This window comes from Lacerta agilis, chromosome 14 (assembly GCF_009819535.1).
Source record: "Lacerta agilis isolate rLacAgi1 chromosome 14, rLacAgi1.pri, whole genome shotgun sequence".
NCBI lineage: Eukaryota > Metazoa > Chordata > Lepidosauria > Squamata > Lacertidae > Lacerta > Lacerta agilis.
The window spans coordinates 20,789,330-20,808,604 of NC_046325.1; the positions used below are offsets into that span (position 1 = coordinate 20,789,330).

Sequence of the window (19,275 nt, forward strand, 5' to 3'; positions counted from 1 at the left end):
CCATGTATTTCTAAATCTCCCTAAAATATAAGGAAAAAATAGTTGTAGGATTAGGAGGAGGCGATTCCTTGCAGTTTTGTGGTATATGATGTAACTTCAAATGCCAACAGCACTCTGGGGAAGTGATCATCGTTGTTCAAATTACTGTTTTGCATCCTCTGACAGAATAGATTTTCAGAGGCCAATAACAAGATCAACAATCAGCATCTTAAAAGGCTATTTAATCTTCATATGGTTCAGAACTGAATCCTAGCAAAGGAAGAGCTTTGCTAATCTTTTGTGTGACTGTTTCCACTTCATATGTCAACCTATATTCTCAGCAGCTGATTCTAATATGCTTTCTTAGAATAAAATTCAAAAAATGTATTCTAGAATATCTCTTGTTTCTCATCCCTTTTTTGTCGGCAGATGATTTTCCACTTGTCCATTTCTTCCTGTGGAAAAGTAGACCTCATTAATTAGGCATGTGAAAAGGGAGCAATTATTAACTTTGCTACGAGGTTACTGGTGCAGAGATAATCTAAGAATTGCAGCTATAAAACTGTGTGTACCAAGAGAATCATCTACAATTCAAGGGAGGCTGTAACAAAATTTACAACACCAACACATTGCACTGCACAATAAATAGTGTTGATAGAAATTCAGTCGTTGGAAGCACAGAGATCTATGCTGGGATGGAAAACATTTTCAACAGGATCTGGGTGATGGTGATGTTGCTACTTGTACTCCTGTGCTATGGTGTATGCATGACAAATTTGATTAATTGCACCATGTTTGATGATCGTCTCCTGATTCCTCATGGATTTTATCAACCAGGAGACCTCCTCATTGGAGGGATTGTTTCTCAGGTCTTATTCCTCTATAATAACCTTTCTTTCGTGGAACAGCCTGCAAAGATCTTGATTAATGAACCCATGTAAAGCATCATCTTCTTTCTCTCTCCCTTTCTCTCTCTCTCTCTCTCTCTCTCGTCCTGTAATATGTTTAGCCCATAGTAACTCAGAATGCATCATTAGGTTAAGCTGTGCTTAAGTAAAATTATTTACTGGTAGTTTTTGGTATGAGTGTAGCTTGCCCACTCTATTCCCACATACTTTTTGAATTTAAAAGTGTGCACACAAATTATTATACAGGTACATGGTTTTTAAAATATTATTTTGGAATTGGCCCTCAGTCACCACACACTGGGTCAATATAGGTCAGGCTTCCTCAACCTCGGCCCTCCAGATGTTTTTGGCCTACAACTCCCACGATCCCTAGCTAACAGGACCAGTGGTCAGGGATAATGGGAATTGTAGTCTCAAAACATCTGGAGGGATGAGGTTGAGGAAGCCTGGTACAGGTGATATTTAAAATATAGGTGAGTTCATGGAAGCTTGTAGGCTCTCCTTTGTACTTTCCACTTACAATATATTTTCTCATTTCACTTTCTTTGGGTATATGCACTTCAACTGAATTAAAATATATCTGACCCCTGATATCATAAATGATCCAAATCAGTTGGTTGGTTGGTTGGTTGGTTGGTTGGTTGACTCACTTATTATTATGTATATTTAATGTTTGATTTAACCTGCTGCTAAACAGTTTTTCAATAATAAATGTACTAAATGAAATGAATGTGTACAGAGAAGGCAAAATATTCTCCTATTCTGCTCCTAAAAAGAAGTGGAGGGAGCAGTTTGATCAACACTGAGATTATCCCCAAATTTTGCCCTTCTTCATTCCATTATTAGACTACCACTTCTCCCAAGTAGTTAGTACTTACTGAGTTTTACTCAAAGTAGACTCATTAAAATGAAAAGTCCTATATTAGTTGTGCCCATTAATTCAATGGGTTTATTCTGACTAATTTTGGTTCCTACTTGGAATTTCTATGCTACATCTAACTTTTGAAATGATGCTGATACACGATTATTATAAATTCAACAAATTACTGTTGTTGTTGTTGTTGTTTGATTAAAGAGCCTGTAACTCTAATTGCAGTTCAGTGCCTAAGAACTACCAGCATATCATGGCTTTCGCATTTGCTGTAAAAGAGATAAATAAGAATCTCAACATTTTATCAAATGTTTCCCTGGGGTTCCACCTCCTCAATAGCTACTACACTGCAGGAATGACTTATAAGGCTGCCCTGAACCTGCTTTCCACACAACAGAGGTTTGTCACCAACTTCAAGTGTCACAACCAGAGCAAGCTGATAGCTCTCATTGGAGGATGTATATCTGAAATCTCTGCCAACATAGCCATTATTTCGGCAATCCACAAAATTCCACAGGTAAGTTGTATGTATGAGAGTATGGAGATTCCATAACTATTCACATTGTCTTGATTTCTATAAAACATATGAGAAAACATCTTGTGGTATTTTATTTAGCAATTATTTTATCACATTCTCAACAGTAACTTAGATGAAACAGGGAAGCACTAATAGGCAGGTGACAGAAAACAGGGAGGGATAGTGGCCAGAGCAATTTAAACCCCCAATTTGCCATGCTGGAAGAGGGGTGTTGGATGGAACACATGTTTCCTTCTAGCTAGGTGTTGGTTAGACAAGAAAACATGGTGTTGTTTGCATGTGGACAAAGTACTAGATGCAACAAATTGAGAAGGGGGCCATAAAACAATGTGTCTGTTATTTTACACCACATGAACTCAAATTTTTCTATAGTTTATTTCAATGTAACAGTTACATGGAAAATCTCATACCAGCTAGGTTCCACATTTTGGAGGTGTGATAAAACTAAAGCATTATAAAGTTAGTATTGTTATGATATTGCAAAACTCACAGAATATAATACCCCAAATGAGACCATTATTAAAGTTCTTATCTTCAGGTAAAGGCAGGACAGCCGCCTGCTGTGGATGCTTTAATTCTAAATTTCCTGCATCACACAGACTATAAGCAGAGCCACATGAAACGCTTTGATTCAATGAGTTACCATTCTTTTGAAATCTATCCTGAAAAGGCATTATATATTTTATTTTATTTCAGCTCACTTATGGATCGTTTTTGCCTGTAAAAGGTATCAGAATGCATTTCCCATTTTTATACCAGATGGTTCCAAATGAAGCTCATCAGCACATGGGAGTTGTTCTGTTACTTCAGCACTTCAGATGGACATGGGTTGGGCTCTTGGCTGTGGCTGATGACAAAGGGGACCAGTTTTTACAGACCATGGTGCCAATACTTTCTCAGAATGGCATCTGTTCTGCTTTCATAGATAGAATACCAAAACGGGCATATTTTGATGAGTTGATTGACTTGATGATAAAGCACTGGAAAAGTTATGTTATTGTCAGTGACAGAAAAGCCAGTGTATTATTTGTATATGGAGAACCACCATCTTTTCAGATTTTGAGAGTATTGCTGTTTCTAGCACCTTTCTTGTCACTTCCACCTCTGTGTAAAGTATGGATTATTACATCCCACTGGGATTTTGCATCACTGTCTGTTCAGAAGATCTGGGATATACAAACCTTCCATGGTGCCATATCATTCACAGTTCACTCAAAACAGCCCCAAGGATTCCAAAAGTTTATTCAGGCGATTAGACCTTCCTGGGTTAAAGGAGATGGTTTTGTCCAGGACTTCTGGGAGCAGGCATTCAGCTGTTCATTAAAAGTATACAACGGACTAGAGAGAGAAAGAAAGTATGCACTGGAGAAGAGAAACTGGAGAGCCTTTCTGGAATTTTGTTTGAAGGGAAGATGACTGGTCACAGCTACAATGTTTACAATGCTGTCTATGCTGTGGCACATGCTTTAAATAAAATCTATTCCAAACATCAAAGCTTCAGAGGGTGTCTGAAGCTTCAGGATGTGCAACCATGGCAGGTAATTGCAGCTTAAAGAACAACACAGTTAAGATTATGATCCAGAAGTAAAGCTAAATTCTCTTCATTTTTCTTTTTGTCAATCTATTTGGATAGTTCCTTCCAACTCCATTGTGAAGCAGTGATTTATTCACTGTTTTAATTCATTGCTACTCTTGTGTATGGAGCCCTGTCAGGGGAAAAGGCGAAAGGTTGTGGTGGTGGTGATAGACAGATAGAAATATGTCATCAAATAGAATATTCAAAACTGAGTTTGAAAAGTCTTTGGAAATGATTTCCAATTTTTGCTGCCTCTTTGTCCACATTCTTTTCATTTTAGGTCCATCACATTCTAAGGAGGATTTCATTCAACAACAGTGAAGGAGATACTGTGTCTTTTGATGGAAATGGCGAATTAGTTACAGGTTTTGATATTACAAATTGGCTGATGTTCACCAATGGATCTGTGGTTCGAGTGAAAGTTGGAAGGCTGGAACCTCAGGCACCTCAAGGCAAACAGTTAGCTATTAATGATGATCAAATTGTGTGGCATCAAAGCTTTAACCAGGTGAGAAACATCTATAAGTGCATGGTTACAAGTAAGAGCCAACTGATTCACGCCACAGTGCAAAACCAAAAAAACAACAACACCCTAATTCAGGGAGGGCTTCTTAACATGGAACCATCGCCTCTCAGAAGGAGGCATTAATTACCTCCCTAGCCCAGCCAGCTGCTAGTATAAGTCATGAGGAGCAACGGGTTACAGTGTAAGTGGTTTTCCTGACTGATCCAAACATGTTGTCCACATCCTCAGGATGTTCTCAAAACACATCACTAATAGTATTTCATGCATATGAATAGGTGCTGCCGCTTTCTGTTTGCAACGAGAATTGCTACCCAGGCTATAGCAGAAAAAAGAAGGAGGGGGAGAAATTTTGCTGCTATGATTGTGCTCCATGCCCAGAAGGAATGATCTCTCACCAGAAGGGTAGGAGACATATGTACAAAGATATCATGGAATTTCCATAAAGATGGTAATGGTGCTGGTGATGATTACTATTATTATTGAATGTGCACCCATTGAATATCTATGACTTTGGTTCACATTAAGAACTTCAAAAATCATTTTAACACATGTGTGTGTGTTTGTGTGTGTGTGTGTAACAGTTTGATAGTGAAATTGATTGGATAATATATGAAAGAAGTTCAAGGAAACAAAGGGTCCATTCTTACTATTTTTTATAAATAAATTATTTAAACAGAAGTTAGTGTGAGGTCATGTCCATGACAGATTAGCACCTGGTTCATTCATTTGTAGTAGAAGTCTTGGCAAACTGTGAAGGACTATATTACCTGCTCCCCTTTTTAACCTGCTCTGCACACTCTTCTCTTAATGCAACATCGACTCAGCAATAGGAGAAGAGCAGCAATTAGTCAATATGATTTTATGTGCCCAAGATGCAGCACGGATCAAACCAACTTAGTAGAAGAGCTTCAGAATTGTTTAAACACATTTCAGGGACAAGGCCATGGGTCAATATCACCTCTTTTTTCCTCATATGTCCATTTTCTGAAGAGGGAAGTGCATGTTTTAAGATAAAAAATGGTGGTATCAGCTCCAATGCATATCTAGGTTCCAAAGGATTTTAGGCTGGATTTCAGACCACTAGCCTAGAAGGAAGATCTGTTTCCTTTGTGCATCCCTGTTTTAGTCAGAGCTTGCCCATAATATTCAAACCACCACATGCCCAATCCTGAGCCCAGGATAAGTATTTACTTTGGAGAAAAGAGTTATTTCACTCCTTTTCATTCTCCCCTCATAAATGGGGATCATATCTCCTTAGTTCAGAAGTCAGAATATGCTAGGGTATAATGCTGCCATGTACCCAATAAATGTGTTGTGATTTATGTCTGTAATTTCTGAGTTTTCTTACAACAAATGAATGTATTACTTTAGCCTAGTCGGGAGCTACAACCATTTATCAGACACTGTTCCATCACATCTCTCATAAAAGATCCCCCTCCTGTCTAGGAGGCCTGTAAATGGGAATGCTGATGGCAGGTGCACACATGAAGGTTCCCAACACACATGTGTAAAACATTTGTCAACATCTGCAAACATTTAAAGAGTGTGTGTAAAGGTATAGATGTTGGGCAACCCTTAGAAATCCTTAAACTGTTCTTCGTTTTTTCAGACATGGATGCTTGTGTCAATTGTCCCGGAGATCAGTATCCCAACAAAGACCAAACTCAGTGCATTCTCAAAATTATAAGCTACCTCTCTTACAGAGAAGATTTAGCAATCACCTTAACTAGCTTGGCTATTATTTTCTCTTTTGCCACAATTGTAGTACTTGGAATTTTTATGATACACAAGGACACTCCCATTGTCAAAGCCAACAACCGGACCCTCACCTACATCCTCCTCATCTCCCTCCTCCTTTGCTTCCTTTGTTCTTTGCTCTTCATTGGACAACCTGCAAAGGCAACCTGCCTTCTACGTCAAACCACTTTTGGCATTGTCTTCTCTGTGGCCCTTTCTTCTGTGTTAGCAAAGACCATCACGGTGGTTGTGGCATTTATGGGAACAAAACCAGGATCCAGGATGAGGAAATGGATGGGGAAGAGAATGGCAAATTCTATTGTTCTCACCTGCTCTTTTATTCAGGCTGCCATTTGTACTCTTTGGCTAAGTTCTGCTCCTCCATTCCCAGGTAGAGACATGCATTCAGTGAAGGGTGAAATCATACTGGAATGTAATGAGGGTTCTGTTGCCATGTTTTACTGTGTCCTGGGCTATATGGGTTTCCTAGCCATGGTCAGCCTCATTGTGGCTTTCCTTGCTAGGAAATTACCTGACAGTTTCAATGAAACCAAATTTATCACTTTCAGCATGTTAGTGTTTTGTAGTGTTTGGTTATCATTTGTTCCAACCTACCTGAGCACCAAAGGAAAATACATGGTGGCTGTGGAGATCTTCTCCATCTTGTCATCCAGTGCTGGATTATTGGGTTGTATCTTTTCCCCTAAATGCTATGTCATTGTACTCAGGCCCGAGCTCAACAGCAGAGAGCAACTCATCAGAAAAAGAAGATGAAATAATATATCCATCTCATTAATCTGTTCCTATATTAATAGAAATTATGGTGTTGAAGGGATCTCAGAAAAATTTGAGCATCGGTTCTTAGGAAAATATTTCACTTCACATTCCCATGAGTGGACTTCAACCAGGCATATACTATCTCAAGAGGCTTGTCTACCTTGTTTCTGTCTTCTTCTATCTTCTATCTCCTTCTTCTGTCTTCTATATTGTCTGTTTCTCCAAATGCCCTTCTGGGTCCAGAATGAGGTTGCATCTATTAGTACATTCCTAATGAGAGAATTCCACTTCACCTGACCTCCTTCCTATGTAACTCATACTCATAAAAAAAGTAGACACTACTAACATGGTCGTGTTTGTGTCTTTTGCCACCAGGAATCTTAAGATTCCCTGCCAGCTTCATTAAACCAGTGTTTTTCAACCACTGTTCCGCGGCACACTAGTGTGCCGCGAGATGTTGCCTGGTGTGCCGTGGGAAATTACTTTATATATAGTCAATATAGGCACAGAGTTAATTTTTTTAACATTTTCTAATGGTGGTGTGCCTCGTGATTTTTTTTCATGAAACAAGTGTGCCTTTGCCCAAAAAAGGTTGAAAAACACTGCATTAAACATTACATTTCCTTCAATTTTACAAAATGTTTGGAAAGAAATAATGTAGAAGAATCAAAGCAAGCCTATTCTAGCTTTCAAGGATATGTTGCTGCCAGAGTTTTCCTTTGAAGATACAGACAGCATCATGATTTGGGCCTCTTTCATTTGCAAATGGAGCACTCAATGAGCACAGTTCCTCCTCAGAGCTGGCAGTGTTAGGTTTCTGGAACAAAGTAGTCGGATGATACAAACAATTATAACTTTAAATAGCCTATAATTCCTAAGACTCCATGTGGACACAGAAAAGAATTACCTTTCCTTGAAACTTGTTTAAACTGTTTTACAGCTGTTTCCTTTTTGTAGGAAGTGTATAATTTAACACAAACAATTGAAACATGGTGGTTATACCCAGGCCAGTACAGAGCTTGTTTGAGGCCCAGGGTAGGAATCTTGCTCTTGGCATGATAGTGTAAGTCCGGCAGGCCCCAGAGGGACTCACTGGCTGGATTAGCCCTCAAGGCCTGGGACAGGTGTAACTAGCTGCACAGACCTGTCTATACCTGAGCTCAGCTTCACAAATGATCAAGTTCAGAAACAGCTTTCAGTACTGTTTCAAGTTTGCTGATGACACCACTGTGGTGGGGCTCATTTCCAAGGGGGGATGAGTCCACCTATCAAGACGAGGTGGAGCAGCTCTGTGGTTGGTGCAGAGAAAATAAGCTGGTCCTTAATATCGCTAAGACCAAGGAACTGGTAGTGGACTACAGGGGGGAAAGGCTGTCATTCAGCCCTTGTATATTGGTGGGAACTGGGTGGAGAGGGTGGCTGTATTCAAGTTTCTGGGTGTTACTATAGAGCAGGGTATGACCTAGAGCACTAATACCAATGCTCTGGTAAAGAAGGCCCAGCAGAGACTTTATTTCCTCAAACTTTTAAAGAAGAACAATCTGAGTAAGAGACTGCTGGTGTCCTTCTATCGAGGCAGCATAGAGAGCATTCTTACATACTGTATCTGTGCTTGGTTTGCCAGTTGCACAGTCACCGATAGGAAAATGCTCCAGAAGATCATAACCACAGCCCGAAAGATTATTGGTCATCCTCTCCCATCTTTGGATGAACTATATAGCTCTCGTCTCAAAAAATCAAACAACATTTTACAGGATTCATTTCATCCTGGATATAGTCTGATTGCACAGTTGCTTTCGGGCAAGAGATACAGAACACTTAAATCAAGAATGAATAGACTAAAAAACAGTTTTTATCCAAGAGCTATAACTATTTTAAATGCTGTAACCAAATGATATGATCTTGGGGAGTTGTGATGGATGGTATGTATGTGCATGTGTGGCTGTAAATGTATAAATGTGTATATGTGGCTGTAAATGTGGGATGGCATTCAATTTTGTTGTACTATGTACAATGACAATAAAGTATCTATATCTATCTATCTATCATCTATCTATCTATCTATCTATCTATCTATCTATCTATGGGATTGCACAAAGAATTCATTGTTGGCTCCAGCACTCTTGGGAGACACTCTACAATCACCCCATCATAAACATTTTAGGCAGCCTGGTTGGGAAAGGATACTGTTTGGAAATCTAATAGAATCAAAGCCAATCTCTGTATAGTCAAAATTTAGACTAGTCAAAAGTATGAATGCATACTTTTAATAACAAATAATAATGACAATAATAAATGGGACAAGCAACAGTTAGAAGTTAGCTGTTAAAGGATATACCGGTATACCTATCATCTTTATAAAACTGAGCCTCAAATTTCCCAGCTTTTAAGGACAGGCCTTCCAATTAATCTAAATGTGAGTGATCCATGTGTAACTTAAATCTGGTTCAGGACAAAAACAGCCTTCAACTTTCTGGCTAAGTATCACTTATTATCCCTTAAAGAAAATATTGTCACTCCTAGTTGATTTGCCATCCATGATGCAACTCCAAAGGACATCAACACACTTGGGAAATCATAATTGCACACATACCTGTAATTGTCAAAAATGCTGGCTTCTATCCCTTTACACAATGGGTTTGCAGATGGCAGCAAAATTAGCATTTGAAAAAAGACATAAAACCCTGGTGTTGTCCAGAACTGGTCTAGGCATAGGCAGAGCTCTGTCATTTTTCTTGTATGATCATTTCCCTTTTCCATCTTAGAGTATGTCACCCACCAGTTGATTTTGCAATTATTTTCCCACAAAAAGTATAATGTGACTACCCTTTCTCTTCATCCTATGTGCATACCCATTTAATTTCCTCTTCCCAGATACTTACTGGGCAGACCTCTTTGCACGCACACACACACACACACACACACACACACACACAGCTATCCACACTGCTGCACCATTACTCTGCCTCACTGTAACAAACCACACATTCCTTTTTTAAAAAATAATAATAATTCATAGATAGTTTTACATATTTCTTGTCAACTTCTTAGAGGTTTTTATATAATCGAGCAGTATGTAAATTTTGTTAAATGAATAAATAAATTCATTTGCACAAAATCATAGATAATTTGCAGAGTTATATTTTTGCTTTCTTTGCACACCAGGGAAGTATTACTGATACTTGTGGATGAACAAATTTTAATTTTCTCATCCTTAGAAAGAAAAACAAATAAATAAATAAATAGAACACAGTGTTCAGAAATATTGATGAGTCCAGAGCCATTACTGACTATAAGGACAGGATATGGGGCACATATTCCGTAAGATGTGTAACATCACATTCTGTCACCAGACGCTGTACCAAAACAGATAATAGCCACACAGAATGCTGTGGTTCAAACATGGGAATCTATCCTGGATGGCTGTTATTTTCCAATAAGATCATGTTGGTGCTGCTGCTGCAGCTGGTGCTGCTGTCTCATATTGTATGTAAAACACATTCTATTAACTGCAGCATTTTTGATGATCCTCTCCCCATTCCTCATAACTTTTACCAGCCGGGTGACCTCATCATTGGGGGTATTGTTTCCCAGGTCTTCTTCAACTACAATAATCAGTCGTTTAAGGAAGAGCCGAGACAGATCTTGATTGATGAAGCAATGTAAGCCATTATTTCTTTCTCTCATTGTGTAATACATTCAGCTCATAATAACAGAATACACTGTAATGCTACACTGTGTTCCATTAAGAATTGATTTAATCTCTAGCATGATAAAAATGCCAGTTGAGCCAATTTCCTGTTCCTTCCTTAAATCATTTTTTGCCTTACATTTAGTCGGAAGGTTGTGGGCTCTCCTTCCTTAGAGGTTTTTAAGCAGAGCTTGGATGGTCATCTGTCACTTATGCTTTAGCTGGGATTCCTGCATTGCAGGGAGTTGGACTAGATGACAATTGGGGTCCCTTCCACTTCTACAGTTCTATGATTCTATGAAACCACTAGAAGGATTTCTCCACAAGCCCGACTAAAATGAATGGATTTCCATTGTGTGTGCTGATTAACCACAGTGTGTGTGTGTGTGTGTGTGTGTGTGTGTGTGTGTGTGTGTTGGGGTTAGTTTTTGCCACTTCTGTTCTTCCCTCACTTTGCTCTCATCTTTTCACTCCATGTCTTTCCCTTCTCATGCACTTTCAGAATTTTGGCATTTTTAATCAAGCTTTCAGTATGTTTTAGAAACTCCACTGTTTTTCCTTCTTCCCACTCACCCCCCAAGCCTGAAGTTTGCATAGTCAAGTTCTGATTTATTGTTGAAACTTAAAGCTCACTGAAGGGGGATCCTCAATCAAATCTAGCTTTCACATATTGTGAATGTTAGAGGATGTGTATGATGTGGGCATTTGAAAACACTATTGTCCCCAATTGGTTTTCACCAGGGCTTTTTTTTCTGGCCAGAGCTCACTGGAACTCAGTTCCAGTATCTCTCTGCTGGGTGCCATTACCATTATAAGAGGAGTTCTGGCACCTCTTTTGCTAGAAAAAATAGCACTGGTTTTCATGCTTTTAAACTCAAAAGTGCAGAAGTTAAATATTATAGAGATACGTGGTTTTAAAAAGAATTTTTGGGAATTGGCCTTTAGGCACCATGCATTGTGCTAAGTTTGTGGGAGAATCCTAAGTCTCCACTTTGTACTTCCCACTTCAGTATCATATCTCATTTCATATCCTTATGGCTGTCATTGAAGGGTAGGAATGGGAGAGAAATTTAATTCAGTTCACATTTAAAGAGGAACCTAACTAATTTGCACTTTCCAAATTAAAAACAATATGTGAACTGAAACATAGCCTTCAAAATTCCTATTTACCTGAATTTTGCAGTGCAGTTCTCCAGTGAAATAATATGTACAAAAGTTCATATAAAGGGGTAAAGAGTGCATAAAAATGCATATATTAGAGAAAATAACATAAAAATGTATTATGTTAGGGAACATTCATTTGCAAACATGTAGCAAAATTGCATACTTAATATATGATAAATTTGCACTAAAATGAGGATCAACTTTCATGAGACATTTTGTAGGTTAAAATTACAAACTATGGAAAAGTAGACAAAGGAATTTAAGATTGGAAAAATAAGAAGCTTATTCAACCATCCCTACTGAAAAGATTAGGAAAAAGTCCCATATACATCATTCAGAGACTAATAAAATACAAAATGGTTTATAGCACTTATGATTTATAGTTAGTCATGCTAATTAATTTCAGTGGGTCTGCACTGAGCGTGACTAATGTTGACTGCAAGCCAACAAATATTTGCAATTTGGGCTGACTGTTGTTGCTCTACATTGGTATATAGGGAAATTTACAAAAACAAGTCCAGAAAACAGTTTTTTAAGCCCCAGAATTAATCTGAAAACTCCCCCCCCCCATTTTTCATGAAAGGGCTATCTATTCAGGTTCTATTTTTTCTTCAGTCTATTATCTTTTAGGCTGCACCTTGATTTTGAAAGTATTCAGATGAATGTCAGTAAAGTGTACTAAAACATTTTGTTATTGCTGCTGTTTGTTTTATTAAACAGACTGTAACTCTGCTTACAGTTCAGTGCCTAAGAACTACCAGCACATTCTGGCCTTAGCATTTGCTGTCAAAGAGATAAATGAGAATCCCAACATCTTATCAAATATATCTCTGGGGTTCCACATCCTCAATAGCTACTTCACTGCAAGGATGACCTACAAAGCCACTCTTAGCCTCTTTTCTACACAACGTAAGTTTGTCCCCAACTTCAGGTGTCACAACCAGAATAATCTGATAGCCGTCATTGGAGCATGTTTCTCTGAGATCTCTACTAATATAGCTGTCATTTCAGCAAGCAGAAAGACTCCACAGGTAAGCTGTATTCATGGGGGGGTACAGTGATTTCACAATTGTGACAAAGCATGTGGAATGCAGGAAAGCACTTTGCAAAGTTACTCCTGTTTTGGGTAACCAGTTGGTTAGATGCAAACTTGATAATGATACCATTGATGGATTTACAATTCATTACAAAACAGTACTCAAGGAGTGCTCATCATTTATTTCCCTTCAAATGGAGGCTGGTGTTGAATAGTATATGTTGTAGGGCTCGGTGTTTGGTCCAGTACACTTGAAGATTCGGATTTCAGATGCTGTAAAACAGAGAGATTACTAACATATCAGAAGACAGAAATAAAATTGAACTCTATATGTAAAGGTGGTATATGTATTGAGATGTTGCAGTAATGGACTAGATGAGGGCCAGTAAACTGAAGCTTAATCCAGACAAGACTGAGATGACGCTACTCGGTGGTTATTCTGTCTGGCTGTGTGGTGTGCTGCCTGGTCTAGATGAGATCATATCCATTCTGGAAAAAGTAGATCAAACAAAGGTTGGTTTATGGAAAGTTGAAGTGTTGGATGTTATTAAAGAGTAAAGGTTTTGCATTAGTTTTTAAATCTAGCAGACAGAGAATTGGAAGTCTTTTTCTTTTCTCTTCTTTCTTTCAGTTTTTATGTTTAAAAATGTTGGATATTTCATGTTTATTTCTATATATTGCTTTCCCCTCCCCAAGCTTTAATAAATATATATATATTGTTTAAAATGTACAACATTATCTTTAGCTGAAAAATCATTTTAATTTTTATTTCAGCTTACAGTAATGTGTTTCTGCTTCTGGATGGTTATGATGTATGACTGATTGATATGCAGCCCATTCTAGGGAGAGACCACACTTCCTCTGAAAGAATGGGTCCATAGTTTGGTGGTCGTCCTTGATCCATTGTTGTTACTAAAGGCTCAGTTGCCACCCTCACTGAAGGGTGCCATTCAACAGCTTTGGTTGGTGGTCCAGCTATTTTTTTTAAAAAAAAACCCAATATGGCTATGGAGAACTGGCTGCAGTTGTAGTCCAGGCATACTAATATGCCTAAGGGAGTGTTGCATTACAATAAGACCAGCTGACCAGTGCTATGATTCAACAATATAGCTATTTTCCTTATCTGAAAACAATCCCTTTAATTTTTATTTCAGCTCACTTATGGAACACTTTTGCCATCATGGGATGAGAGAATAATTTTACCTTTTTTGTCCCATATGGTCCCAAATGAAGCCCACCAGTACATGGGAGCTGTCCGGTTATTTCAGCATTTTGGATGGACATGGGTTGGGCTCTTGGTTATAGATACTGACAAAGGGGAACGATTCTTACAGACAATAGTGCCCATGCTTTCTCAGAATGGCATCTGTTATGCCTTCATCATAAGATTGCCCAAATGGAATTATGTGGATGAGTTGATGCAATTGCTTGTACAGCGCTGGGAAACTTATGGAATTACTACTCAGGAAAACACTAATGTATTATTTGTATATGGAGAAAATCCATCCTTTCAAGTTTTGAGAATATTGCTGTTTCTACGACCAATTATGGAATCCCCTCCTCTGGGGAAAGTATGGATTATTACATCCCACTGGGATTTCACATCACTGTCAGTTCAAAAGACATGGGACATGCAAACTTTCCATGGTTCCATATCCTTCACTGCTCACTCCAATCAGCCACCAGGTTTCCAAAATTTCATTCAGAAGATAGGACCTTCCTGGGCAAAAGGAGATGGTTTTATCCAGGACTTCTGGGAACAGGCATTCAGCTGTACATTAAGAATGTATAAGGGGCCAGGAGAGGAGGAGATCTGTACTGGAGAAGAGAAACTGGACAGCATTTCTGGAATTTTGTTTGAAATGAACATGACAGGCCACAGCTATAGTGTCTACAATGCTGTCTATGTTGTGGCACATGCTTTGAATGCCATATTTGAATCTATCTCCAAACACAGAAGAAAAGTAGACACCAGGAGAATGTTATTTCAGGATGTGCAACTATGGCAGGTAATCCCAACTAGCACCACCCACATCAGGCTAGGTTTTCACTCAAAGATAAAATGAATGCTGATGAAATAAAACTATTACACCAAAGTTGCTTTGTTTTGCTTTTTGTTGTTTTCACTGGTGTTTATACATACATTTTGGATAAGCAGTATCAAACTCATTACTGTACAAAATAGTGAAACCCACATATAAAATAATGGAAAGAAATGACATCTAGATTTATGATGTCTCCACCTATACTTTCAAAGGGGGAAAAGTGTATGGGAATCCTTTGTGAAGCTCATTGAAATAAATTTAAGACCTAGCTGGCCTTTTCTTCAAATTCTATTTGTTTCTAGATCCATCAATTTTTAAGGCATACCATATTCAATAACAGTGTTGGAGAAACTGTGTGCTTTGATGAAAATGGGGAACTAGATACTGTTTTTGATGTTACAAATTGGATAATGTTCCACAATGGTTCAGTGGTTAGAGCAAAAGTTGGAAAACTGGAACCTCAGGCTGCTCCCGGCAAAGAGTTAACCATTGATGATGACCAAATTGTATGGCATCAACACTTTAATCAGGTGAGACATAGTGGCAATTATTTGAGTATAACAGAGGGAAAATCTCGTAGACCTGTGGTGCCAGCCACAGCAGAGCTCAGTGTGGAAGGAGAAGCCAGTCAACTAGCCAAGTCTTGGGGGGTACTTGCCTGGAGGCAGAGTCCATATACAAGGTCCAGTCCAGTCCTAAGGACAGGAATATCTCAGTTCATGTAGTCAGACGATTCGGAGGTCAAGAAAGCTGAAGGTCCAAAGTCACAAGAAGCAAGAAGCAGTAAGATCTGGTCAAGAACAATGAATGTTGTTTCCATAAAGTGACTGGGGTTGTAAACCCTGCTTAAGAAACCTGGCACCATCTGGTTCTCATCAGGAGCAAGAAGGCTGATCATCAGCAGGTGGAGTCACTTTGCCGTCTGCTCCTTCAGGTTGCTGCTCAGCAGGTGAAGCCAACTCCTGGCCCATGACAGAAAATGTCCATTAGCTCTGTTTATTCTTTCCACCTGATCATTGCATTCTGAATTATGCTTGGTAGTATCCTTGCCAACCTTTTTTTTAAAACAAAATCGAAAATTCTTTCTAGTAGCACCTTAGAGACCAACTGAGTTTGTTCCTGGTATGAGCTTTCGTGTGCATGCACACTTCTTCAGATACCTTTTAAAAAAAGCAAACAGACAAACAAACAAACACCCTATAATTCTTTCCCATCTTTCTAAAGAAGTAGTAGTGATACTGCATCTGTCTAATTCATATGCATTAGTCTGTGGTTCTGAGGGAGCTCACAGTTTATTTCTGATCTCATTTCCCCCCTCTTTTATTAAAGGGGAAGAAATGGCACAAAGTCATGACACTTAATCACTGCTTTAAAACCTGCTGCAAGTTAATTGCTATGCTTTTTAAAACATTGCATTGCAATCCACCTTTATTCCAAATAAAACTTCACAGAATATTTTCTTACTCCCTGGACCTTTATCTTGCTAGACTTTTCTGTGTTCTGGGTATGAGGGCAGCAACTCTTTTTCAATAGTCACCCTCAGAGTTGGAGCACTACTCTTCATAACCAATGTGCTTAATGAAATTTAATTATGGTTCTCTGTGGAAAGAACAGCTTTGTGTAGGTTTAGACTAGATGAATTTACTTTATTTTGTATCAAATCATTTGTGTAGAAAAGAAACTATATCAGTTTCTGCAATCTAAAGCTTGCCTCATCTTTCAGATGAAATTTCCTTCCAATCTGAAGTTGGGAGAATTTTGCTATCATCTGTAATGTCATAATTTAATGTCAATACCCACTATTTGAAGTTCTGCCATTCTATAAAAAACAACACTCTTTTCTTGCTAACATCTATTATGTTTCTATGTAGGTGCTACCCTTTTCTATATGTAATAAGAACTGCTATCCTGGCTTCAATAGGAGAAAGAAGGAGGGAGCGAAATTTTGCTGCTATGATTGTGTTCCGTGTCCAGAAGGGATGTTCTCTAACCAAAAGGGTAAGAGACATAATTTCCATAAGATAATATTATTTCTAGAAGCCTAATACCTGATTTTGCTCAGGAATTCTAAGTAACAACAACAACAAAAACATGTAGTTTTGAAATCAGTGGTTAAAATCAATGCAGTTTTGATAGTTTCAGTCCAACATCTTACTTCAAAATGGCATTCAAGCAGAGACAAAACACATTTTCTTGATCTCAGGAACCATGATGTTAAATGTGGTTGTGATATCTTAAAATACACAGCAAAAAAGCCTGCTAAAAATATAGGTTTGTTTATTTGGAGAATATGTTTTGAAAGTGGTTTTTAAAATAATTTTTTAAAATGAATTAGACTTTGGAAACAGTATTAAAAAGGCCAGTTGGCAAAAAGACTGTAACAGCACAAAAGGGTCTATTCTCACTAGATTATAGAAGTGACTTCTTAAATACAGTGATACCTTGGTTCTCAAATTTAATCCATTCCGGGATTCCGTTCGAGTCCTGAAACTGTTCAAAACTGAAGGCGGGGCTTCCGGTTGGCTGCAGGAGCTTCCTGCACTCAAGCAGAAGCCACGACAGATGCTCGGCTTCCTAAAAACATTCGCAAACCAGAACACTTACTTCTGGGGTTGCGGCATTCAGGAGCCTATTTATACAGCACCTAAGCCATTCAGGAACGAAGGTTCCACTCTATATGTTGGTAAATAAATGGAAATACTTACAACTACTCTAGCTTTTTGTTTCTTTTCTCCACCATAGTGTATTGAAATATTCTCTTGTTTCAGACATGGATGGCTGTGTCAAATGTCCAGAAGACAAGTATCCCAACAAGGACCAAACTGACTGTATTCCCAAGTTTCTAAGCTACCTCTCTTACAAAGAAGATTTAGGGATTGCCTTAGCTAGCTTGGCTATTTCTTTCTCTTTCATCACAATTTCAGTGCTCTTAATTTTTATTAAGCACAGGGAAACCCCCATAGTCAAGGCCAACAATAGGACTCTCACCTACATCCTCCTCATCTCTCTCCTCCTTTGCTTCCTCTGCTCTTTTCTGTTCATTGGGAATCCTGGAAGAGTGACCTGCCTTCTACAACAAACTGCTTTTGGCATTGTTTTCTCCATGGCTCTTTCCTCTGTGTTGGCAAAGACAATCACTGTAGTTCTGGCATTCATGGCAACCAAACCAGAGGCCAATATGAGGAAATGGGTAGGGAAAGGTGTAGCAAATTCTATTGTCCTTTGTTGTTCATTCGCTCAGGCTGCTATTTGCACTCTTTGGTTAAGTACTTTCCCTCCATTCCCTGATACAGACATGCAGTCATTGCATGGAAACATCATACTGCAATGTAATGAGGGTTCAGCTACCATGTTTTACTGTGTCTTGGGCTATATGGGTTCCCTGGCCATAATCAGCTTCATTGTGGCTTTTCTTGCCAGGAAGTTACCTGACAGTTTCAATGAGGCCAAGTTCATCACTTTCAGCATGTTGGTGTTTTGCAGTGTGTGGTTATCTTTTGTCCCAACCTACCAGAGCACCAAAGGAAAATACATGGTAGCTGTGGAGATTTTCTCCATCTTATCATCCAGTGCAGGATTACTGGTTGGTATCTTTTTCCCTAAATGTTACATCATTGTGCTGAGGCCAGAGTTGAACAGCAGACAGCACATTATAAGGAAAACCAAGTGAAAGCCATGCCTTTATTGTATATTTATATTTAGAGAGAGTGTGCAAGAGCAAAGGAAAATATTTTTGTGAGTAGAACCTAGCACAGTCTTATGTGGTTTTCTATTTGATTCACCTTGCTTCTACCTGCATTATGTGCTATCATGAAGGTAAGCCTGCATATGGTTGAATCTAACAGCTCCTTCCAAGATAAGAGAGGTCCAATACACCTGCCTACCTTCCTCTGTGGCTATTAGTAAACATGGAGGCAATACTAGAATAGTGGAGTCTTTCCTCACCATGTATCATTGACTTCCTATCATCTCTGACAGAAGAGATTGGCCAGCTTTATTATACTTTGTATCTCCTTTATTTTAGAAACATAGGGAAATGAAGTGTTAAGGAATACAGTAAATGGGTTAATTATCCATGAATCAGCAGAGATTACTCTTTCTCCACAATGCACATGCAGGAATATTGTGACTCTCTGACCTATGTTCCTATGAGGTTTTGGAAAGCAATTTTGTGTATAAAATGACTTAGTTAAAGAATACTGTGTGTGTTGTGGTAGGTGGTCGTATGAATTGCTGATGGCTATCTGTGGAAACTGTGGATTCAAATAAGGAAAAAGTATGGAAATAATAATACAATAATTTATTATTTATACTCTGCCCATCTGACTCGGTTTCCCCATCCACTCTGGACAGCTCCCAGCAGAATATTAAAAGCATGATAAAACATCAAACATTAAAAAGTTCCCTAAACAGGGTTGCCTTCAGCA

The 19,275-nt window shown here is 38.6% G+C and overlaps 2 protein-coding genes across 2 annotated transcripts; both read left to right on the forward strand.

The window, feature by feature from the left end:
• The first annotated feature begins 770 nt into the window (after positions 1-770).
• Positions 771-6,909, forward strand: LOC117057617 (vomeronasal type-2 receptor 26-like). Its single transcript, XM_033168459.1, has 5 exons — positions 771-916; positions 2,098-2,275; positions 4,153-4,380; positions 4,674-4,800; positions 6,008-6,909. Exons 1-5 carry the CDS (start codon positions 771-773, stop codon positions 6,907-6,909), a joined length of 1,581 nt encoding a protein of 526 aa, XP_033024350.1.
• Positions 6,910-7,901: 992 nt separating this feature from the next.
• Positions 7,902-18,518, forward strand: LOC117057619 (vomeronasal type-2 receptor 26-like). The gene is made up of 7 exons (XM_033168460.1): positions 7,902-7,975; positions 10,428-10,574; positions 12,699-12,798; positions 13,958-14,812; positions 15,151-15,378; positions 16,720-16,846; positions 17,617-18,518. Exons 1-7 carry the CDS (start codon positions 7,902-7,904, stop codon positions 18,516-18,518), a joined length of 2,433 nt encoding a protein of 810 aa, XP_033024351.1.
• The last annotated feature ends 757 nt before the right edge of the window (positions 18,519-19,275 follow it).